The sequence below is a fragment of the Stomoxys calcitrans genome, chromosome 4 (assembly GCF_963082655.1).
Source record: "Stomoxys calcitrans chromosome 4, idStoCalc2.1, whole genome shotgun sequence".
Classification (NCBI taxonomy): domain Eukaryota; kingdom Metazoa; phylum Arthropoda; class Insecta; order Diptera; family Muscidae; genus Stomoxys; species Stomoxys calcitrans.
In genome coordinates, this window is record NC_081555.1 from 70,514,820 (window position 1) to 70,540,885 (window position 26,066).

The 26,066-nt window shown below is 40.1% G+C and overlaps 1 protein-coding gene and 1 long non-coding RNA gene across 3 annotated transcripts in view; both read right to left on the minus strand.

The window, feature by feature from the left end:
• Nucleotides 1–1,341: 1,341 nt before the first annotated feature.
• Nucleotides 1,342–26,066, minus strand: part of LOC106090028 (probable WRKY transcription factor protein 1) — a 44,959-nt gene continuing 20,234 nt past the window's right edge. The window contains exons 5-10 of one of the 2 annotated variants that reach the window (XM_013256065.2): nt 24,279–25,523; nt 14,027–14,330; nt 9,223–9,362; nt 7,887–8,792; nt 7,528–7,668; nt 1,342–2,985 (exon numbers count right to left, since the gene is read on the minus strand). In XM_013256065.2, coding sequence (XP_013111519.2) covers nt 2,914–2,985; nt 7,528–7,668; nt 7,887–8,792; nt 9,223–9,362; nt 14,027–14,330; nt 24,279–25,523 — 2,808 coding nt within the window. In that variant the 3' untranslated portion in view covers nt 1,342–2,913. The remainder of the gene's footprint in view (nt 2,986–7,527; nt 7,669–7,886; nt 8,793–9,222; nt 9,363–14,026; nt 14,331–24,278; nt 25,524–26,066) is intronic. The other variant, XM_013256067.2, reaches the window with a different exon arrangement.
• LOC131997148 (uncharacterized) lies at nt 22,830–23,956 on the minus strand. The gene is made up of 3 exons (XR_009398090.1): nt 23,732–23,956; nt 23,086–23,644; nt 22,830–23,013 (listed from the first exon to the last, which is right to left on the minus strand). It is a non-coding gene; the product is annotated as an uncharacterized LOC131997148 (long non-coding RNA).

Sequence of the window (26,066 nt, forward strand, 5' to 3'; positions counted from 1 at the left end):
GCCGAATCTTGTATACCCTCCACCATGGTTCGCATTTGTCGAGTTCTATGCGCGGTATCTCTTTTTAGAAAACAAAGTTATTGAATAAGAAGTGGTAGTGGTGGTTCGGACTATAAATGAATGCACGCCGTCCGTCTGCCTGTCGAAAGCACGCTAACTTTCGAAGGAGTAAAGCTAGACGCTTGAAATTTTGCACAGATACTTCTAATTAGTGTAAATCGGTTGGGATTGTAAATGGGACATATCGGTCCATGTTTTGATATAGCTGCCATATAAAACCGATCCCGGGTCTTGAATTCTTCAGCCACTAGAGGGCGTAATTCTTATCCGATTTGAAAGAAATTTTGCACGAAGTATTTTTTTATGATATGCAACAACTGTGCCAAGTATGGCTCAAATCGGTCATAACCTGATATAGCTGCCATATAAACCGATCTGGGAACTTGACTTCTTGAGCTTCTAAAGGGCGCAATTCCTATCCGATATGGCTGAAATTTAGCATGACGTATTTTATTATGACTTTCAATAACTGTGCCAAATAAGGTTCAAATCGGTTCATAACCTGATATAGCTGCCATATAAACCGATCTGGGAATCTTGACTTCTTGAGCCTCTAGAGGTCACAATTATTATCCGATTTGCCTGAAATTTTGTATGACGGATCCTCTCATGACCATCAACATACGTGTTTATTATGGTCTGAATCGGTCTATAGCCCGATACAGCTCCCATATAAATCGATCTCTCTATTTTACTTCTTGAGCCCCCAAAGGGCGCAATTCTGATTCGAATTGGCTGACATTTTACACAGGTTTCCAACATATAATTTAATTGTGGTCCGAACCTCTTACCTGTTTAATCTATAACAACGCCATTGACGAAATGGATGTGAGCAAACGATGTTACACGACGAATCTGGTTCACAACTCAATATAGCTGCCACATAAACCGATCTTCAGATTCTTCTTGTTGAGCCTCTAGAAGGCGCAAATGCCACCGGATTTGGCTGAAATTTTTCAGGCTTCCAACAGCCATGCCATGTATGGTCCAAATTGGTTTATAACCTAACTGATTGTCCAATTTGACTTCTTGAGTCTATAGGGGGCGCAATTATTTGGAGTCCCTGACTCCAACAGATGGGGACTGTAAACAAAACAAAAATAAAATTTTCTTGGCATACCTTTAAAAATAACCCATCGAAAGAAAAAAATTTGAAATAATTTGCAAAAGCTTTGAGTATAACCATAAATATATATATGTTTACTATAGCTCACATTCATTTATTTCAACTAAAGGTAATACAAAAAATTTTTGGTATAAAACTATACAAACTAAAGTTAATTGTAAACAGTAAATTATACAATAATCTTGGTCTTTTTCTTTTGGAAACAGAAAATAGGGGGAAAAATTTAACTAAAAATTCAATAATAATAAATTCAAACAAAAAATATTTCATATTTTTTCCTCATATTGTATATGCAGACAAAAATGCAATGAAAATTGCAAAAAAAAAAATTATTTATGTATACGGGCCCTATAAGCATTGATGATTTACAAAATTCGTTCATTTCTTCAAATATTGCAAAAATTACAAACTTAAATATTTAAATAACAATTGGAAAAGAAAAAATAATAATAATAGTTATAATAAATGTTAATAAACACAATCAATATATGTATAGATATATGTACATACGTATGTATAGGACTCTGTTCATGGAATAGACAAAAGATCTAAGGGAAATTCAAATTGTCTTCCTAAGAACATGCGAAAGCCCATAAAAAATGGCACTAGTTTTTTTTTGTTTAAATCAAAAATTCAAAAATGTAGATTTGTCCATAAGCTATTTTCGATAGATTACAAGGAAAAAAAAAACACAAAGTCTTACGGAAAACACTGGGGTGGTGGGGTGATTGATTAACTTAATGATTGTATGTGTTCTTGTGTAGGGTGGTGTTCATTTGTTTGTTCGTTTCTTTTGGGGGGAAGGAGTGTACTTTTTAGCCTTAAATAGAGACTTGCATTTCTTTTTTTCTTTTTCTGTTATAAATTTTTATACTTTAGGATCTAGGACTTTAGTATTATGGTTTTGTTTTTCCTTTTTAGCTAAATGCAGTTTGCAGCAGTTTTTTTCACATAGTATTCAAGAGTGAGTATATCTGTTTTCGGATTTTTGGATTTTTTTTTTCTTTTTTTCATAAATAATACCTAAGTACTTGTTGGTTGTATAAGCCTATATTGTTGTGTAATGTATGGAGTTTCAAGAAATTATGATTGAGTTTGAATTTGTTCTTCGTTTTCTTGTTTGTTCCTGGTTTTGACGACGCGCGAGTTTTCAACAAAGGGAAATTGTTTCAGTCTTTCTTTGTTCAAAAGAGAAATACAAAACAAGAGCAATTTTTTGTGTAATACTTTTCGAAAAAATCACCTCTTCGTTACAACAACAACAACGAATCCATTTTAAATGAATCGAATTGCCTATTGTATTTTTGTGTTTCATAATATCCTTGAGTCACAAGGGGGGGAAAAACTCAATAGAGATTAGTTGGATTGTTTTATAAGCTGCTTTTAGCTTTTTGAGCCAAATTTTGGTATTATTCCTGTAAGCCGGCCTTCGTCTTCCTCTTCGTCTGCTTCTTCTCAAAAAGAAAAGCTTTGCATAAGCCTTGTGTTTTAGCGTACATACTACGCTTTGTTCTTTAGGTTTTCATTTTTGTTTCTATTTTCGCCTAACTGCTGCCTATATTTTAAGTACGCTAGTCTTGTTCTTTTTTTAGGGGTTATTTTGTTTTCGTTTGCTCCTTCTAATTTGTTTGAATAGTTAGTGAAAATTATACAAAAAGGAGTTATTAAGTTTAATACTAATATTAATAATGATTTCTCGTAAGACCTTAAAGCTTAATCATAGAGATTTAGATATAAATGGGAGTCTCCTGACCCGTCAATAAACGAAACATGGAAGTGGGCATGGTTTTCATCAAAATCTGAAATGAACAACAAAAGCGTTGCATTAGTGATAGGATATTTTAGGAAAATATGCTTGAATTGAAACGAATTTTGAATGCAAACTTTAACTTAAATAAAAATGATAAAGGAAAAATGTTACACCGCAATTGTCCAAAATGGGTCGCATTTTTTCAAAAAAAAAATTATAGTTGGATTAAACTCTGAACCCACAGACACTCCTTCACCTTGTTGTTGTCATTGCAGCGACATACTTGCAAACTCCTGTAGGTAAGCAGGAACTCCTCTCCCAAAAATTTGCCCAAATTGGCTTAAAACTGCACCCACCAGAAGCTCAAGAAGTCAAATCGAGAGATCCGTTTATATAGCAGCCATATCAAGTTATGAATCGACCACATAGGTATTGAAATTCATAACAGAACACTTAATGATTAGAGATGGGTTTCTACCGGGTAAATACCCAACGCTTGGGAATTTATTGGGTAAATACCGAAATAGCCGATCTGAACGATATTCAACAAACAGGTGTAGAGGTCTATCAAAACGCATTATTTCAAATTTCATCCAAATCGGATGAAAAATGCTCCTTTTATAGGCTCAATACTCTATATCGGAAGATTGGTCTTAACGGCAGCTATATCCAAATATGGTCCAATCTGGACCAAATTTGACAGAATCTATATGGCAGCTTTATCCTAATATTGTCCGAAACGGACCAAATTTTACAGAAAAAGGTAGGGGTCTACAAGAACACACTGTGCCGAATTTGGGTAATAAATGAATCTTTTATGGCCTCAATACCCTATATCGGGAGATCGGGCGGTCGGTCTATAGGGCAGCTATATCCAAATATAGTCCGATCTTCCGGCACGGAATAGCTGTGTGCACCACACAAGCTGGAACTTTGAGGTCCGATCTTTGTGGTGGTTTTTTCTGCCACGAGAAGCTTAGCTGCGACCTACCGGATAGTGGAATGCTCCATATGGAGTAGCTGCAACTGAGTGCCTATGATGCTCGATATGACAAGGCGAATTGGCGCCTTTAAATAACCAATGGCCACTCTGTTCCCGCGGCAATCGGTCCTTTGGACCAGAATGAGCTTGCACACCTACAAGAGCTTGACAAGGATCGCCACCTTCACATGAAAATGTGTTTACAACAACAACGTAGTCCGATCTGAACCACACTTCACAGAAATGGGTAGGGGTCTACCAGAACTCACTTTACCAAATTTCATTGAAATCGGACAAAAAATTAGCAATTTATTGCCTCAAGACTTTAAGACTGAAGATCGGTCTATATAGCCGTCAGATTTATATATAACCGAAAGGTTTTGGGTATAAATGTGTAAATACCCGGGTATTTACCCAATTTACCGGATAAAAACCTTTTGGGTATTTACCCATCGCCCATCTCTATTCATGATAAATTTCAGCTACAGCTGTACAAGCAGTCAACGTAGAGACCTAGGTCTCCTGCTCTTGTACTATGTAAACCCAACCACAAATGTATGAGGGAAGTTGTTGTTATCGTAGCCACATTCTTGTATGTGGAGGTGGCGATTTTCGTCGAGTTCTATAGGTGAGCAATCTCGTTCCGGACCATAGAACTGATCGTCACAGGAAATTCATGGTCATTGGTTATTTAAAGGCGCCAATAACTCGCCTTGTCATATCGAGTATCATGGGAACGGAATACCAACTGCTTGATGAAAGTACTCCATGTTGTTGTTGTTGTTGTTGTAGAAGATTGTTGTGTTCTGTCTTTCGTCTGCTTGCTTCTGTTGAGTGTCCAGATCCAGGAACTCTGCGACTAAGATGGGGTGCGTCCAGAGGGATCTGAGTCTGGCTGGGCAGTTGAACAGGTGACGTATGTCGTGTGGTCCCTGGTCACAATTGGTACACACATCTTGCACGTCGGCATCAATCCTTGCTCTGTTGGAGTTTAGGCGGGTGTTCTACAGGAACGTAATTAAGCCAGAACTACTCTGATTTGCCTCGGGAGTCCAATTTCTTCAAGTGCATTGGTAGGCGGTCGTTCTCCAAGGAGCTAGTTACCGCATCTGCTACCGGGTCTGCATGAATGTTGTCTAGACCCGCTTAATATGCCGCTTGATCTAGAGTTTCTCTCTTGTAGCGCTGAACCTCACGCTCTAGATCATGTAGATCTCCATTTAGACTTCTAGGCGGTGGATACCTATCCACAAAATGATTATTTGGATGGTCTCTGCAATAACAGTGCGAAGACATAACTACATTGCTTAGACAGCATGTAGTTATGTCTTCGCACTGAGGAGACATACCGTAGCAGTTCGAAGGTCGGCATTCTGACAGACCTGAATATAATTCCACTGCGTGTCACAGAGCTAACGATATCTCACAGCTATCTCACAAGCTGCATAACTTACCACATACGGGCCAATTGTACATGTAGGGGTTAAACAGTGCCGGAGATATCACCCCGCCCTGAGAACTCCCTGTTTCACTCTACGGTGCTTAGACTTCTTAACACTAAACGCGACCAAGCGTTTCATGCCCGGCTGGAGGGACGTGTTAGCGATGTCCTCAAATAGTTTGGCATGGCTGACCGTGTCGAATGCCTTCGATAGGTCCAGTGCCATGAGGACCGTCCTATCACATGGCCTGGGCTGATTGAAGCCACGGCAAATGTGTGCGGTGATTGCAAGCATGCAAAGCAGTTGTTGTGCTATGCAGTCTGCGAAATCCATGTTGGTGCTCGGCGAATGGAAATTCTCTTACTAGGGTCGGGAGGAGCAATGCCTCAAGCGTCTTTGATAGTGGGGTCGGTCTGTACGACTCCCCCAAACTCGCATCCTTTCCAGGCTTCAGTAGCGGGATCACTCTGCCCATTTTTCAGACACCGGGAACTATAAGAGTGTTCAAAGACAGGTTGAAGACAGTAGTAAGGTAATCAACACCAGGTGAATCCAGATTCTTCAGCATCAGTTTAGATATTACTTCGGGGCCCAACGTCTTGGATGATTTAGCGCCACAGATGACATTCGTAACTTCGCCCACGGTAAATTGTTATGGCTGTCCATAGGCTCGGGGACCACAGATACGTCAAATAGCTCTCCTCCTTACCCTGTCAACCCCGGAAAGCACAATAAATTGACGGTTGAACAACCTGTTGCACCTCTTCGAATCAGTCACGTTTATGTTGTCAAAAGTGACTGACGTCTTCAAAAGTGAGGGTTTCGAGAGTTACTTAACAGTAGACCACAGCTTGCCTAAACTGGTGCCGAAGTAACATTACTCCAAGTGTTCCAGCCACAAATTTGCTCATGTTCGTGGACTACCCTGTTTATTTCCAGATTCAGCTCGCTGATTTTGAGGTTAGTGGGGTCCATACAACATATCCCATCACGCTCGTCTGCGAGTACCACTGCCTGCGCCGAGAAATTGGGCCGCACTTGAGGTATTCGACCGGCTGGTATAAAGCGAGCGGCTGCTGCGTTAGCACATCAGAGCGGGGTGTCAGTTCACTGAAGCGACGATTGGTGTACTCTCTGAAGCCAACCAAATCGGACTTCTTCTGATTGACAAACGTCCAGCGCTCAGAAGTTATGAAGTCGGGTGGTCGGTGGATGGTAAGATTTATGGGGAGGTGGTCTGACCCCAAGGAAATGACGACTTGCCAGAATACGTCACTCAGGAGATCAGGGGATGCAATGGAAATGTCTGGCGAGCAGCTATAAATCCTCGCAATCCTAGAATCTTCGTTCACCGTGCAAAACGTGGAGGCTTCAATTTATGCCCCGCTGGTGTTTCCTAAGGGAGAATGACATAACATGTGATGCGAATTAAAGTCCCCTAGAAACAGACGATTATGGCCAGATAGTCGCACACTTATATCGGGTTTGTAAGCTTGGCCATTAACTGGGACACAGCTACCACCCGGCGGTTGTTGTTATTGTCAAGCTCCTGTACTTGAGCAAGCACGTTCCGATCGTCGCGAGAACATGGTGGCCATGGGTTTTTTAAGGCGCTATTAACTCGCCTTGTCAAATCAAGCACCCCGGGCTCTCACTGAGACTCTCTGCTCGATACCGCTGATTGTCCGCGGCTGCCGTTGCAGCTACTCCGTATGGAGCATACCACTATCCGCAACATGTGGACGCGCCTCGTAGCTTGCAGCCCAGCTTCTCGTGACAGCGGTGAACACCACGCAAATCGGATCTCAAAGCTCGAGCCTGTGTGGTGCTGACAGCTATCCCGTGCCAGGCTAAAATGTAAATGTAGAAAAATGTAGCGGTAGCACAAAAACCCTCTGATAAATTTTTCAAATCTGGCTTACTAGTAGCTGACAATTCATGTTACGAAATAGTCTCCACTACCCATACACCACTCTTCAAGCATAAACGGAATCATTGCAACAATTATAGCTTTTGTAAACGAATGTACAACAGTACATTCCAAGCATCGCACCAATAAATAATATTACAAATGGGCTTTTTGACCATGAGAATGAATATCACCAGAATGATGTTGGTCAGTTAGTTACAAGAATTCTCGTATAAACCACTCAATTAAATCTCTCACCTCTCCCACGGACGATGAAAGCAGTTTGACAATTGTATCATGAGGCACTGCCACAACACTCTGATTGTTTATTTCAATAATACGATGGCCAACACGAACTCCACCTCTTTCTGCGATGCCACCACGTAAAAGACTACAAATCTGTAAGAGAAAAAAAAAACAAGGAAAATAAATTAGCTAATCTTCCCATCCAAACATTTAAAAAGAAGTACGAGTCCCACATCAGAATCAGCAATTTTGCTTGCAGCAATTCACAGATTTTAAGAGAGAAATTAAGGGGAGTGAGAATCGCCATAAGTATTGTCTGGTGTGAATCGGGACTAAGCAAATCATAAAGCCAAGTAAACTGCTACACTTACCACACCATTTTGAACACTAAATCCCAATTGGAATAATGCTTTTGGACGCAATATTTTCACCTCAACCACTGGAGGACATGGTACAACAGTAAATTTAACAGCTGTTTGATTCTTCGCATTTCGTATATAGTTCTGACACGTCGACAACGGCAAACCGACTAAGCTCAGGCCATTAATAGCTATCAGCTGATCGCCTATGTTCAATTGGCCACAACGGGCAGCCGCTCCGCCAGACATCAAATTCGCTATGACTACAGTGGGCAGCATGGAGCCCCAACCGGATTCCACAATGACTACACCCAATATTTCACCCTTGGCCTTGGGCACCACAACCTCTTTTTGCAGTTCCTTTTTGGCGAAGATTTCCAATTCGTCGCCGAAAATTTCCTGGCTATTCAGCACCTCTTGGTAGTCCATTTCTTTGGCGAGGTTCTCATTTTCTATGCCGTTTGCCTTCAGGAATTCCATGTAGGCCACCTGGAAGGCCTGGCCAATCGATTGAGCTATGAACTGAGCTTCGTCACTCTCAAAGACGTGACATATCATTTTGGGCGTGCGATTGTGTTTGTTGTTCGATGTTGAGATCGATGCGCCGCCAGAGGAACCATTTTCCTTGGAATCCTTGTCTTTGCCATTGGTGGTTGTGGTATTGGTGTTGCCACCACCGGCCCCAGCGTCTGCCGCATCAGCATTGGCCGAGCCACCATTGGAATTACAAGGATCGGAGTGGACAAACCTTCTGCGTGCCATTAGTACAACTAAATCGCCAATGTCGGCAATATAGGAAATGGTACGCAAAGCATGATCCATCATAATCTCTTTGAGGTCCGTATTCAAAACCATTATCTTCTCGGTTGATATGAACAAATCGACTTCTGTGGACGGTTGACTCTCGCCTTCAGGAGCCTGGAGACAACAACAATGACAAAAACAACAAAAAAGAATCAAAATATAAAAAAGCGTTTTGATTTTTTTTTTTTTTTTTTTTTTTGGAAAAAAACAAGGATAAACTCAATAGTGAGTAGGCATACAAGAATTGTTATGGTTATAACAAAAACAACATTCATGAGTGGTTATTTAGAGGAGAGGTTATTGTGATTAACTTACCAAAGCCTAAGACAATCATATCAATCAATCAATCAATCAAGCAAATTCAAATTCAACAATTTTTAGCAGCATTTATAAAAGGGAAATTTTTAAAATGTTTTCATTAATTTGAAATTTTTGTTTAAATGAATTTCGTGTTACACTAGCGTGCAATTAAATAGGAGAGAAAGAGTATGCAGAGTATGAACCAAGATTTTGCAAGGACATATCGGACAAAGAACACACTCACCTTAATTCTCGACACAGCCTCCTCGGCTTGCATCATACGTGTCGATTTGGTTGGTTGACCCTCACAGACCAGTTGTGTTGAGCCCAAGTAACGGGCACGAAAGAGAACACCCTCAATCAACACTATGGGATCCAAGAAACCTTGACGAAGAAGATATGAAAAATTTTAATTTGAATTAGAAAAGCTCTATGAACGAAAAGACATCTGATATAACATAACTAAGTTACAGTACACATTTAATTTGTTTGTTTAACCATTTTCAGTCATCATTTAGCCAAAAATTAGTTATTCTCCGTATAAAGGCTGATGATAGTTTTCAAATAGTACGACTTTTTAAAAATTACCAAACACAATGAGTAGGCGGGATGTTTCCGGCATGGCTGAACCATTAAGGCATATGAAGCGATCATCACAATCGAAGCAAAAACATTTATCAGTGACGCCAGTTCTTATTCTTACCCTGGTGGTGATTTTTATACCCTTCACCATAGGATGGGGGAATACTAATTTCGTCATTCTGATTGTAGCACCTCGAAATATGCGTCTAAGCCCCATAAAGTATAAAGTAAAGTATATCCTTGAACGTCATGTCATTTTAAGTCGATCTAGACATGTCCGCCCGTCTGTCCTTCGCAATTCTCGTCCGATTTGATTCAAATTTGCACCTGGAGTTTTGGAATCACTTCCAACAACTGTGCTACGTATGGTTCAAATCGGTTCATAACCTGATATAGCTGCCATATAAACCGATCTGGGGTCTTTACTTCTTCAGCTTTTAGGGGGCACAATTCTTATCCGTTCTTGCAGTAATTTTGCACGTGGTATTTTGGCATCACTTCCAACAATTGTTCTAAGTATGATTCAAATCGGTTCATAACCTGGTATAGCTGCCATATAAACCGATCTTGTCTTCTTGAGCCGCTGGAGAGCGCAATTCTCATCCGATTTAGCTGAAATTTTCAGGTGTTTTGCTTTGACCTCCAATAACTGTGCTAAGTATGGCGCAAATCGGTACATAGCCTAATATAGCTGCCATATAAACCAATCCGGAATCTTGACTTCTTGACATGGTGGAGGGTATATAGATTTGGCCCGGCCGAACTTAGCGCGCTATTACTTGTTTTTTTTTTACTTATTTCAACAACAAAAACAAAATTGATTTCATAATTGATTGCCTTGTTAAGTTTACCCATTAAGCTTCCCTTACCTGGTACATCAGCCAATACGAATATGCTCCCGTTGCATGAAAGTTAAGTAACGCGTTATAATAAATTAATTCCCGCCCAAAAGATTTCAATTTGGCTTGACTATAAAAACCTCCGAATATGCCAAATGGGCAAAATCTCACTTACAAAGTTGGATAACGAATGTCGAAGAAAGGATCAAAAGGGACTAAATGCGCCCTGCTCCTGTCGCAACTCGGTAGGAAGAAGTTGGAGTTTTTGGCCAGTACGGTTATCTGGATTTTTACAACTGTTCGGCCTCTAGACAACAGTGCCCTCCGCAGCATGATCGAGAAGGTATAGGGTACCGCGGTAAAATCGATCCTAGAAACAAGAAGGAGTGCGTCGAGGGATGCGTTAAACTCTGTACTCGATTCTGACTCTTACACCTGTATGATGAAAGTGTGGTACCAACGAAGATTGCCCTTAGTCTGAGGAGGGAGTCAGGAAACTGGCGTTCCCTAAATTTTTGTCTCTCTACTGTTTTGCCAGGCGATGGAGATCCGTCGTGGTGGCATACTATTTGCGGCACGATGGATTATTAACTGGAGGAGTCCCTGCTTATTGACGGTTTGACGTGGTTTTCCCGAGACGGGACCGGGATACCTCTGTGAACACGGACGTGTCTGAATTGGAGGGGACACCGAGTTAGGAGTCTTCATTAAGTTCCATGGAAGCAGAGAATCATTTGAATAGATCGCTGATAAGTGAGGATTGTGATACGGAAGCAGTGGACCCTGCCCTGTGTGAGCTTCTGGGAAGTGGAGAGAAGTGTGGGCTGGAAATGTGGTTGTAGAGAGTTTTGCGAAATACTGGACAATTTCGCAAAACTAGACATCGATTATTCTGTGGCAGAGGAAGCAAGACCTCGGACTCCTAATAGAAGTCATGACTGATCCTTGCAAAGTCAGGTCTTTGACGTCGCGATGGACACAGAAAGAGACGGACTCCTGCAGCAAATGCGATGACAATGAAGAGTAGGAGACCGTCGAGCACCTTTTCTGTCACTCCCTCGCAACTGCGAGGAGACAATGGATGAATACAATTTTTCGTGCCTGGCCCCTAAGCCTGCTCCACTAGGCGAAATCTCTGATCGCTTCGAAATCGCAAAAACTATAGCCAGCGCAATGCTTTTGCGACACCACATTTTGCCTTAAGTTTTGGATGCCACCCTAGCGCAAAGGTTAGAAAATTCGCTCCCTGGCCAGCACATCAGAAAAAAAAATGTTAGCAGTGGTTATCTACTCCTAATGGCGCCGACATTCGTGAAGAGGTTTCGGCAAGCTGTTCGGACTGGGCTACAAAAAGGAGCTCCCCTATCATTAAGCTTAAACTTGAATTGGACAGCATTCAATGATATGTGAGAAGTTTGCCCCAGTTCCTTAATGGAATGTTCATGGATAAATTTGCATACACGGTGTTAGGTCAAAATTAGGGGCCATCCCAAACTTGATTAAGTAAAAACAAGTAAGAGCGTGCTAAGTTATATACCCTCCACCATTGATCGTATTTGTCGAGTTCTATGCGCGGTATCTCTTTTTAGACAAACAAAGAATATTGAATAAGAACTGTTATGCTATTGGAGCTATATCAAGTTATAGTCCGATTCGAACCATACATGAATACTGAACATTGTAGACGCCATTGTGTAATATTTCAGTTCATTCGGATAAGAATTGCGCCTTGTAGGGGTTCAATACTTAGCACAGTTATTCGTAGTCATAACAAAACATCTCATGCAAAGTTTCAGCCAAATCGGACGAGAATTGCGCGCTCTATTGGCTCAAGATGTCAAGATACAAGATTGGTTTATATGACAGCTATACCAGATTGTGAGCCGATTTAAATCATACTTAGCACAGTTGTTGGAAGTGATTTCAAAACACTACATGCAAAATTTCAGTTAAATTGCGTGCCCTAGAGGCTCAAGAAGTCAGGACCTAAGATCGGTTTATATAGCAGCTATATTAAAACATAGACCGATTTAAAGCATACTTAACGTAGTTGTTGGAAGTGCTACCAAAACACTACGTGCAAAATTTCAATAAAATCGGACGAGATTTGCGCCCTCTAGAGGCTTAAGAAGTCAAAACCCAAGATCGGTTTATATGGCAGCTATATCAAAACATGAACCGCTTTAAACCATACTTAGCACAGTTGTTGGAAGTGCTACCAAAACACTACGTGCAAAATTTCAATAAAATCGGATAAGAATTGCACCCTCTAGAGTCTCAAGAAGTCAAGACCCAAGATCGGTTTATATGGCATCCCATTTACAATACAAACCGACCTACACTAATAAAAAGTATTTGTGCAAAATTTCCTTCGAAAGTTAGCGTGCTTTCGACAGACAGACGGACGGACGGACATGGCTAGATCGACTTAAAATGACATGACGATCAGGAATATATATACTTTATGGGGTCTTAGACGCATATTTCGAGGTGTTACAAACAGAATGACGAAATTAGTATACCCCCATCCTATGGTGGAGGGTATAAAAAGAACATTCGCAATTCGTTGCCATACCATTCGAGGGTCAATGGACGTATTGCCGTATTCGATTATCATTCACATCGCTATGATAATCTATTTGTGATAGACAAACCTTCAAATGCTGTTTGACTTGATAGATCCAAAAAGAACTCAAGTTCATTGGAATAGGGTGCGAAATCGGTCCAAATGGATGTATTTAATTATAAATACAATCCAATTGCGAGCGTATTCCATGAGCCTGGGGAATGTACTCTGGCGATCTGGGTGTATATGGGAGGTTATATCAAACTATAATTCGATATAGCCCATCTTAGAACTTTACCTGCATATGGACAAAGGCTGGTGGTCTCCAGGACTATAGACGGGCGGAAACGACTTAACCATTATAAAACTTTACGATCAAGCGTAAATCGCCCTATAAATGGAGTCGGAAATAAGTATTCTAATGTGTCGCAAATTGAATGAGAAAATAGGTACAGTCCCCACCATCCCTTTTTGGCGGCATAAACATTAATTTAGAAGGTAAACTTTTAACAATGAATGTTTAAGCCAATAGCATAAACATCGCGTGATATTTATACATATCATACGGGAGCAACAAGTTACCATTTGCCAAACGCTTTTTATCTTCGACCAAAGTACTTTTCTAAATACACTTAAACTTTCCGAGTTCAATGACTTTATAGCACCGTATCTGCTCCACTTTATGAAAGTACAAAGGTCGCCAAAGGTACTACTTTCCTTCCCCACAAATTTTGTTAAATTCATCCTCTGGTATTTTTTAAAAGTAAAAAGAATGCTAAAGAATCCATTTTTAGTAGGAACTTACATCGATTTCGTGAATTTCGTGCCAACATTCAGTCACGTGACGCGATAAAATAACACAACACACACAATCGGGGTTAGTATATCCAATTGAAATGTTAAAGAGTGCGTGCAAGAAGACAATTAAACGAAAGAGAAAGACACAACAAAGGATTACACATGGCGATGTTAAATTCAACGTTTTTTTTTTTAATTATTTTGCTACATGTTTCCAAAGAAATGCCGATACAGCACGCTTACTGATAAATTGTTTCACTTACCCTCCTTGTTGCGTGATTTAGCCTTCTTATCACTGTTGGCCGAATCCTTGAGGGATTTTATGGAGCCCGTTGGACTTTTAGTGTAGGTTATCTTCTCAGGCGTCGTCATTGGAATCTCTGTGCCTCCAACCATTTGACAATGTTCAGGCGAGTTCGGAGTCAAAGCTGTACCAATGCCTTGGCGTATGGTGGCCGATGAAAATTGTGGTTTTACATGGAGAGCCTTTGCAATATCAGAGGTGGTTGGCGAATGGTCGCTTGAGTTTAAACCAGAGCCAATGCGTGAAGTTTTCGGCCAAATTGTCTGCAAAAAACAGTGTTATATGGACATGTATTAACGGAATTAAATCAAACAAATTACAAAAATTTCAAACGAGGATCAGTATAAAGGCACATATTGGCAAACAAATTAACAATTGCTGGGTTCGAATCCTGGCGAGAACATCAGAAAAAATTTTCAGCGGTAGTTATCCCTCCTAACGCTGGCAACATTTGTGAGGTACTTTGCCATGTTAAAACTTCTCTCCAAAGAGGTGTCACAAGACGTTATTTGGGGATCAAGAATGAATACATTATCCAAATTCGGAACAAAGTGTCTGGTATTGTGTCCCCACCTAAGTGCCGGTGTTTGTTAGCCGAGAAAGGCGGGATCTCCCCATTTTCGTCGTCCTACTGACAGTTTCGGACGCCACCTAGCTCAGAGGTTAGCATGTTCGCCTATGACGATGAACGCTTGGGTTCGAATTCCGTCGAGAACATCAAAAAATGTTTAGCTATGGTTATCTCCTCCTAATGCTGGCGACATTTGTGAGGTACCTATTGGATTTACTTTAACAATAACACTTTGTTACTTTCATTTATTATTTTTTTATGTTTTATCAAGGTAGTCTTTGAAGTAATTTCTCACATAGTATACATATTTTTCATTTGTGAAATATCTTCTTGTTACTTCTAATAAAACCTTTGAATTGAAAACAATTCGAAACATTCTTCGTCTTCTTGCATTAGCTGACCTCTTAATAGGTTATGGGCCTACGCTAAAATCTTTCGGGAACAGAACAATAATCATCAAAGAAAAAATATAAAAGAAAGCTGAAAATGGATTTAAAACTAACATTTTCCAAGTTAAGTACCAATAATTACCATTCCTGGAAATTTAATGTTGAAATGATTCTCTTGGAAAGGGAATTGTGGAATCATATTACGGACGCCATACCTGAATCCCCGAATGCAGCATGGACTCTAAAAGATGGTAAAGCTCGTGCTGTGATTGGATTGTCCATAGAAGATTCACAAAAAATTCATATAAGAAAGCTAACAACGGCAAAAGCATATTGGAATGCCCTCAAGACACAACATGAAAAGTCAAATTTGAGCAACCGTGTCAGTCTCCTCCGACAGCTATCATCGAAGCGTATGAACGAAAGCCAGTCGATGGAGAGTCACATCTCAGAATTCTTGGAAATTGTGGGTAAATTGGAGGATCTCGGAGAAAAATTTCCCGATCATAAGGTCGTGTCTTTCCTTCTTGGAAGCTTGCCGGAAGATTGTAATATCTTGGTGTCAGCCTTGGAAGTTCGCCCGGAAAAGGATTTAACATTGGAGATGGTAAAAGAAAAATTAACGCAAGAGGCAAAACGGAGAAATGGTGCATTTATCGGACAAGAAGCTGTGCTGAAAACCAGAAGCAAGAAACCAAGTTATAACCCGAAATGCTATCAGTGTGGTAAGAACGGACACATTAAAAGAAATTGCAATCAACGTCAAAATAAGCAGAGAGAAAATGCTAAATATACGTCAAAAGTGGACTCAAATGCGTGCTTTGTTGCCGCTTCATCTCGAAATGAGAACATGTGGTTCATAGATTCGGCTGCAACTTGCCATATGACGTGTAACGAGAGTTTTTTTACGGAGCTTGATAAAAATTGTGCCAATGATGTTTATCTAGCTGATGGTACAATTTTGAAGTCCAATGGTGTTGGCGAAGGAATATTTTATGGTTTACATAAGGAAATTAAAATGAAAAACGTTCTTTTTATGCCGAAATTAGAGGGAAGCTTGTTATCAGTCCCAAAGTTGACAATGCAAGGCTTCACAATAAAATTCGAAGGACAGAAGTGTTTGATAACTCTGAAAGGTGAGTTGTATGCTAGTGCTACATTAAGCGGAAATCTATTTGTAATGGATGAAAAACATACGGCTATGATGACGTCGTGTATTCACACTTGGCACCGTCGATTTGGTCACCGTGATATGAATGCAATAAAATCTGGTGTGAATAAGTCACTAATGGCTGGGATACAATTGGAGAGATGCAATTGTGAAAGTAAGTGTGAAGTGTGTTTAAAAGGGAAGATGACCCGGAAACCCTTTCCGAAGATTGCAGAAAATCGCGCAAAAAGCACACTCGACTTAATACACAGTGACTTGTGTGGTCCCATGCGAAATTGCACACCAACTGGTAATCGCTATGTTCTGACCCTAATTGATGACAAGAGCAGATATTGTACTGTTTATTTTTTGAAAAATAAAGGGGAAGCAATTCATAAAATCAAAGATTTTGTGGCATACACTGAAACAAAATTTGGTAAGCGTATGAAAACCTTGCGGACAGACAGAGGCGGAGAATTTTGCAGCAAGGAGATGAAATCATTTCTAAATAGCAAAGGGATTCATCACGAGTTAACTGCTCCATATACACCCGAACAGAATGGTGTAGCTGAAAGGAAAAACAGAAGCCTAATGGAAATGGCAAGATGCATGCTCTTTGATGCGGATATGGATGTGAAATATTGGGCAGAGACAGTTAACACTGCAAATTATCTACAAAATCGTCTACCAACGTTTGCAACCGAAGTAACACCCTATGAGGAATGGCATTCGAAAAAGCCAAGCATGAAACATATTAAGATTTTTGGTTCTGTTGCATATGCTCACGTCACAAAGAAGAAGCGCCAAAAGCTGGATGCTGTTGCAAGAAAATACATCTTCGTGGGATATTCTGATGAAACAAAAGGTTATCGTCTGCTGGATCCCAATGATAACACCATTATCATAAGTAGAGACGTTAGTTTTTTGGAAGAAGACAAGTCGAAAGTTGAATTTGCTGAAACTATATTCGAAGAAAATTGCGAAATCGGGCAAACATCAAATGACAACAAAGAAGTTATAAATGAGATACCAGATGCCATCGAAATTGCATCAGGAGATGAACCATTCGAAACCGCAAGTGATTCATTTATTTCCGAAGAAGATGAAGAAGAAAATGCAGTTATCCCAAAAAGGGTTTCACTAAGGTCAACAAAAGGTAAGAAGCCCAAGCGATATGAAGCGAATATGACAGCAATGAAATCAGAACCTCAAACGTACGAGGAAGTTATGAACCATCCAGAGAAAGAAAAGTGGATTCTTGCGATGAAAGATGAAATCCAGTCCATGTACAACAATAACACCTGGGATTTGGTAGAATTGCCCAAAGGCAGAAAAGCTATAAGTTGCAAATGGATTTTTAAAATAAAAACTTTGGTTGACGGAGGAAGTCGATATAAGGCACGACTTGTTGCAAGAGGTTTTTCACAGAAATATGGTGAAGACTACGACCATATTTTTGCTCCAGTTGTGAAACACACAACCTTTCGAACATTACTTGCTGTTGCTTCACATAACAATTTGAAAGTTCATCACATTGATATAAAAACGGCGTTTTTGAACGGGAATATTGACAGAGAAATTTTTATAAAACAGCCAAAAGGTTTCATCGAGGAAGGAAAAGAGAATCTGGTTTGTAAGTTAAACCAAAGTATTTACGGGCTCAAACAATCCGCTAGATGTTGGAATCAAAGAATTAATGATGTGCTCACAAATTTCGGATTCAGAAGGGGAAAAGCGGATATTTGTTTGTACGTGAAGGAAGTGTCTGGTAATTACGTATACGTCCTAGTGTACGTAGATGATATACTTGTAGCAGCCAACTGCGATGATATTGTTCAAGAAGTAATATCTTATATATCGTCAAAATTCAAAGTAACAGACATGGGAGAACTTAAATTGTATCTAGGGATGGAGGTATCAAGAGATGATAATGGATTATTTTATATATCACAAACTAGATATATAGACAAAATTATTAACCAGTATGCCCTTGATAAAGCAAAACCATCACTTATCCCGCTAGATACAGGCTACTTCAAAGAAATAAAAGATGAAGATTTATTGGAAACCGACAACAAATATCGCATGGCTATTGGTTCACTACTTTACTTGGCTGGTAATGCCAGGCCAGATATTTCTGCTGCCGTTTCTATTTTATCGCGCAAAGTAAGCAAGCCGTCCAAAAGGGATTGGAATGAAGTGAAACGTGTGTTCAAATATCTGAAAGGGACTCGATGTGAAAAGCTTTGTGTAGGCACAAAAGACGTAAAGTTGACGGGTTATGCAGATGCCGATTGGGCAGGTGACAACAAAGATCGCAAGTCAACTAGTGGATATTTATTCAAACTTGGTCAAGCCACTATCAGCTATGCAAGCCGAAAACAAAACATCGTATCACTTTCATCAACTGAAGCAGAGTTGGTGTCACTTGCGGAAGCAACACAAGAGTGTATATGGTTGCAGCAATTGCTGAAGGATTTCAAAATTGATCTTATCGAAAAGCCACTTATATTTGAAGATAATCAAAGCTGTCTAAAAATACTAGACTCGGAAAGAATTAACCCACGCTGCAAACATATTGATATTAAATACTTTTATATTAAAGATGTGAAGAATTCCAATGAAATAGAATATAAGTACTGTCCTACGGCTACTATGATTGCCGATATGTTAACTAAGCCATTAGGCAACATAAAATTGAGAACACTCAAAGAACTTGTCGGATTAATTAAATAATATTTATATAGTGTTATTGAGAAGGGGTATTGGATTTACTTTAACAATAACACTTTGTTACTTTCATTTATTATTTTTTTATGTTTTACCAAGGTAGTCTTTGAAGTAATTTCTCACATAGTATACATATTTTTCATTTGTGAAATATCTTCTTGTTACTTCTAATAAAACCTTTGAATTGAAAACAATTCGAAACATTCTTCGTCTTCTTGCATTAGCTGACCTCTTAATAGTACCATCATTGAGCTTCAAATTTGAATCGGACATCACTCAGTGATATGCGAGAATTTTGCCTTAGTTTCTTAGTGGAATGTTTATGGGCAAATTTGCGCCGACCGCTGTACAACAGTGTTACATGCGCGTTCGTCGTCCACGCGCTTATCGCAGACTGCGTAAACCAAAAAGTCTTCGGGTTAAGCAAGTTTATTGACGGCAGTCCTCTGGCCCGGCAACCAAACGATGCGGATCGTGCCATCCTCAGAGAAGGATGTCACCCAAGACTGTTCGTGACCTTACCGTACTGGTTGTTATGGCCTTGATTAGCAGTTTACTGTCCCTAAAGATGTTCACACTCGACGTCGTCTCGTTAACACAACACCATGTCATGCATTCCGTAATTGCCCGCAGTATCGTATTATGGCCAGGTAGTCTGGGTTCTCAATGTATAACTAAATATCAGGGAAAAATTCTCTAAGGAGAAACTTTGGCGCAGTTTTGGGAGTACCTCGAAATTAGTTTTAAAGTCAAAATTTCAATAAAAAATTATTGTGCCTGCTCAATGTATTTTGCGTCACAACATTTTGCCTAAACTTTTTTAAAGTCTTTTTATTTTGCTTTTCTATTCTAAATAGAAACAAAACACATTGACACCTTCTTTGGCATTATCCAAAATCTTGGCCAACTCAGCGGGTAAGGGATCCAGCTTTTCTTTGATTTATATGCCACCAATTTCAATTAGGGCAGGCACATTGGGTCTTATGGGTCCTTGGCTGAAGTGATGATTTGTCAGGATCAGGGAGACATTTTTATGGACCTCCTCCAAAGAGGGATAACGATCGACAGGGAAATTCTAGTCATAAAATTCTTAAATTTTACCATCAAACCAAGATGCCACTATGGTTAGCTCGAATACATTCACCAATCCCAAATCAAATTCATTGACAAAATAACCAAAAATCATTAAATCAAAATCTCCTGCCTTGGGGGTGTCTCATTGGTAGTTTCCTAAGAGTTTCCGATGACTTTTAAGAAACCTTTATAGGCCGATTCACCATCATTTACTATAGAACTGGCCACTTTTTCATCATATAGTGCTGGAATATCAATGTGTGTATAATTGTATTTGGTGCTCCTCAATGGAGGCCAGCACGGTGACCCGATGACCAGCCTCAGCCAAGGTATGGGCTACTTCACCATGTATAAGCACATGCGATTTAGTTGGTATGGGAAAGAAAGCCAAAATGTTGGCTGCCTCAGTCAATTGACTGAAGCGGCAAAATAGCATAAACAAAATACCGGTAGATATGTTTAAAAAATTTATTGTCATTGCATAAGTCGTACATAAACGAATGAAAAAAAATAACCAGCAAAAATTATGCCGCTTTTAAAACATTTGAACTACGCAATAGCTAAGCTCTTACTGAATGACGTTATAGCTTTTTAAAAATAAATATGGTTTTCAAAGAATTATTAGTCATATTTAATTATAAATTATTTGAGTTACATCAGCAATCAAATGAACAATTTTAAGGACTCGGAAACACAATATTAAAATGTTAACTAATCAGGGTGATAATAATTTACATTTAACAAGTAAAAAGGCATTAAGTTCGACCGGGCCCAACTTTGGATACCCACCACCTCAGGTATATATGTAATCCACTTTACGTCATAATCCGGTGAAAAATGCCCCCATAGCAACTATACCGAAATGTGGTCCGATTTGAAACAAATTCGGAACGGATATTGAGTGGTCTTATAAGTTGAAGTCATTGTTCAATTTTGTAGAACAAAATATTGGTTTCTTGGTAGCTATATCCAAATTTAGACCGATTTGAACCAAATACGACGGGTGCCGAAAAGCCTACCATGTCAAATTAAAGCGAAAGCAAATTTTAAATGCGCCTTTTATTGGGCCAAGGCTTTTCATCGAGATATAGGTCTATATGGCAGCTATATCAAAATCTGGACCGATTTCGACCAAGTTGCAGACAATAAATGCGCCTTTTATGGGCCTAAGACCTTAAATCGAGAGATCGGTCTATATGACAGCTATATCCAAATCTGAACCGATCTGGGCCAAATTTAGGAAGGATGTTGACTGGCCTAACACATCTCACTTTCCCAAAATTTCAGCCTAAGACCTCAAATCGGCCGATCGGTCTATATGGGGGCTATGTCAGGATATAGTCCGAAATAGTCCATCTTCGAACTTAACCTGCTTATGGACAAAACAAGTAAAAAGGCGTTAAGTTCGGCCGGGCCGAACTTTGGATACCCACCACCTCGGATATATATGTAAACCATATATACCCATAGCAGTTATATTGAAATATGTTCCGATTTGGACCAAATTCTAATAAGTACGGATCATTGTTCAATTGTGTATAACAAAATATTGGTCTTTTTAGTAGCTATATCTAAAAATTTACCGATCTAAACCATATACGAAAAGGATGTCGAAGAGCCTAACATAAGTCACTGTGTCAAATTTCAGTGACATGGGATTATAAATGCGCCTTTTATGGGGCCAAGACTTTAAATCGAGATATCGGTCTACATGGCATCTATATCCAAATGTGGACCGATTTGGGCCATAATGCAGTAGAATGTCAAGGGGTTTAACTTAACTCACTGTCCCAAATTTCGGCGACATCGAACAATAAATGCGCCTTTTATGGGACTAAGACCCCAAATCGGAGGATCGGTCTATATGGCAGCTATATCAAAATCTTGACCAATCTGGGCCAAATTGAAGAGGGATGTCGAGAGGCCCAACACACTGTCCCAAATTTCAGCAAAATCGGATATTAAATGTGGCTTTTATGGCCCTAAGACCCTAAATCGGAGGATCGGTCTGTAGATTTTGACCGTAGACTTGGTCACAATTAAATATTTTTTAAGAAATGCTCAAATTGTACATTTTGAGTTCTTGATTTTCTTCCAAGAAAATCCTTTTACAGTGAAAAGATTTTACGAATAATATTGTTGTTGTTGTAGCCAAATTTTCATGTGGAGGTGGCGATCCTCTTCAAGCTCCTGCAGGTTAGCAAGCTCGTTCCAAAGGACCGATCGCCACGGGAACGGAATGGCCATTGGTTATTTGAAGCCGCCAATAACTCGCCTTGTCATATCGAGCATCATAAGCACTCACTATTTGTGCAAGAGCCGGTGCCGCCCGACCTCTCACTGAGACGCTCCGCTTGATACCGCTGATTGTCCGTGACTGGCGTTGCAGCTACTCCGTATGGAGCATTCCACTATCCGCAACCTGTGGACGCGTCCGGTGGCTCGCAGCTAAACTACTCGTGACAGAAATCAACTGCAAACAGATCGCACCTCAATGTTCCAGCCCGCGTGGTGGTCACAGGAGCCTCCTTTTTTATGCCGAGTCTGAACGGCGTGCCGCAAGCGACGCTACTTGGTAGAGAAGTTTTAAAATGGCAGAACACCTCATAAATGTTGCAATCATTAGTAAAAGGATTACCACCGTTGAAAAATTTTCTGATGCTCACGCCGGGATTTTAACCCAGTCGGACATGCTAACATCTGCGCCACGGTGGCCTCCATGAAAAAAGTTTACAACTGCATTAACGTAGAAATATCTTCGTATTTATGATTTTACGACAATATTTTATTTTATCTCAAATAAATTGAGAAATTTTTAGGACTATGGCGACGAGAATTTAGCGCATCATTTGAGCAGAATGGTCAATCAATCATCATCAAAATTGGCCAATCAATTTTTTTAAATATTTAAGAATTATAGTTGCTTAATGTTTTCAGTCGCAGTCCGAGTTAAGGGCGTGGTCGTCGAACGCGCATGTAACACAATGGAACAGCGAAATCCGGATCCGGATCAGGAAAAGACGAGGCCATTACTGAAAGGAAGTAAGAAGGAGGTCAGTATAGCATTCGGTATTATATCGGGACACATAGGCCTACGAGCTCACTTATGCAAAATCGGTGCCGCATGTGATACCATTTGGGGAAGATGATGAAATTTGGAGCAATTCCTATGTCTATGTCCGTCTTTCGCGGACAACAGACACCGGCACTTAGGTCCCGGTACGTGATAACAATGAGCACTACATAGGCTGAAACTTTGAGCTCCGATCTGTGTGGTGTCATCGGTTTTACGAGAAGCTTAGCTACCAGACGCGTCCACATGCTTCGGATAGTGGAATGCTTCATACGGAATAGCTGTAATTGCAGTCGCGAACAATCAGCGGTATCGAGTGGAGATTCACAGTGAGAGGGCGGGCGGCTGCGGCTCTTGCTTAAATACTGAGTGCCTATGATGCTGGATATGACAAGGCGAGGTGTTGGCGCCTTTAAATAACCAATGACCATCATGTTCCTACAGCAATCGGTCCTATGGACCGGAACGAGTTTGCTCACCTATCCTAGGAGCTGAACGAGGATCACTACCTCCATATGCAACAACAACAACACCCGCACTTAGGTGGGGAAACAATACCAGACATTCACCATGGGACCATTCTGCACCATCTATGAAAATTTCAAGAAAATTGGTTCTGCTGTCTTTGATTCTATACAAAAATATATTAACAAGCGAACAAAATTATTACACTTTACCTATCACAACGCAATTCTACACATCAGTTTGCTTCCAAACCACATTCTGTTCTCCACGATTCTTTTTATAAATGAATGATGTTTAACAGATATGTACATTAAATAAATATTGCACCATGTAATATTTGTCATCTGGTTGATTATTCATTACTCATTTGGTTGATTATTTGTTGAATTATAAAAGAAAGACTTACTTCTCTCATAATAAGTAAATTTGCAAATTTGGAATATGCTATTAAGGAACTGCTTAAGGATACTACGCACCAATCATAGCAGGATGCGTTTCGATCCTTGGTAGGATGATTGAAGGCTCTACACTAGAATGTATTGTCCCTTGCAAGGGTCGAATCGCTCTAAGTTTTATCCGTGGTAAACTCTAGCGTTCTTTTCCACTGCAAACAAAATTTTTCGATCTTAGACATCAGCAAAGAAAACGCCTTTTACGATTGCTAAAAAAACCTCTCAAAAGTCACCTTTTTCAATTCTTGAGACCATTTTAGACTTCCATAAAAATCAATTGTGATTGCTTGAACCACCATATACTTACCTTATCATCAAAGAAATCCTGATCATCACTTCGTTGTTGACCCAACAAACGATCGGTTTCCAAATCAGTATCCGGCTCCTCATCATCACAATGGGATTTATTGGAATCCATACCCACCACACCGTCAGCATCCAAAGAGGCATTACATTCCTCGGCATTTTTACGTGGTACCCATATGGGCGACTCGGGATCGGGTGGTAACACTTCATCACAAAATTTCAATTTCTCCGGTTGTGTTTTGGCCCTTTGTAAGGCAGAGCGTATTTCTTTCATGGCCTCTTGGATTTCAACCGATTCAGCACGACCGGGATGTTTTATATGACGCAAATGCTGTTGATGTTGTGGACGGTGTGGTTGCGGTGCAGGTGGCGGTGGAGGTGATTGCTGCTGTTGTTGATTTTTATAATGTTGTTGTTGCTGTTTATTGACGGTGGCATAGATGGGTTCATAGGGTGAACTATCATTATTGCAGCAACTATTATCCGGAGTGGTGGTATTAATTAAGTCTAGAGTCTGCTGCTGATGTTGGTGTGGTTGTTGGTGTTGCTGTTGCTGTTGTGGTTTCAAATCATCATCATCGTCACCAATACAAAGTCCACTCATCATCTCCTCCACATCGACGAGATTGGTAATTAAACTATTAGCACTACAATTATTATCCATGCACTCTTGCTTCAAACTGTTGTTGTATTTATTTTGTTCCAACATTTCTTGTTGCTGCTGTTGATGTTGCAATTTTTCATTTAAACCCACGCTCTCGTTACTGCCGCTGCCGCTGCCACTACCACTGCCACTGCCAGCACCATTCGAATCGTATTTTTGACAATTATTCTCGGTATCAGAGGCATGACCACTGGATAGGCCATCCTCTAGCACGGGCATGCTCGTGTACAGTTTGCCATAGTCTGTGGTGCAGTTGATATCATTCGACAAGCTGTCCAAATCACCACAATTTGAGTCGTAATCAGTGGTCTCCGGAGACAATGTGAAATTACGCGAATGGTGTCGCAAATTCGCCTCCAATTCTGTGTCTGCCAAATCGCCACTACTGCGACTATTCGAATCGATATACAATTCAATGTCGTTATTGTCACTGTACAGAATACTATCACATGGCTGGTGCTGATGGTGGTGCTGCTGTTGTTGTTGTTGTTGCTGTTGATGTGACTGTGCCTGATGGTGTTGTGGTTGCTGATGCTGCTGTTGTTGTTGTAACGTTGACGCTACTGCTGCTTGTTGTTGTTTCTGGAAATATATGTATATATAGAGTACAACGTTATAAATAAATCCCATTGAAATGCTCATCACAACAAACTGAGGGAAAAACAAACGAACAACTATGTTTTCCACTTTGGCTATGTGGTCTGATCTATAAATATGTACTAACCAACATCTGTTTGTATGTAAGTATGTATGTATGCATATACAACAAAATAGTGCATATCCAGCATTTGGCTTTAGACCCCGCACAAACTCACACACAAGTTCGAATGGAACTGTAAAATCCAATAATGTTTTAAAAAATGTTTTGCCACCTTCGCAAGCAAAAAAGTTGACCCTATGTTTGTTGGGCATTAGGTCTAAACGTGCCCGTGAAAATGGCAGGTAAACCAAACAAACCCAGAGAGGGTAATTTTTTCTATTGGATTTTACTGTCAAGGATAGAGAGCAACGACGGTGGTGGAGCAAATATCTGTCGCTATTCACATTGGAAAATTCAAATGGGCTCATATTTAAGTTGCATTCATATCAGCTATAAACACGGGCAACATGTTGTCAAAGGAATTG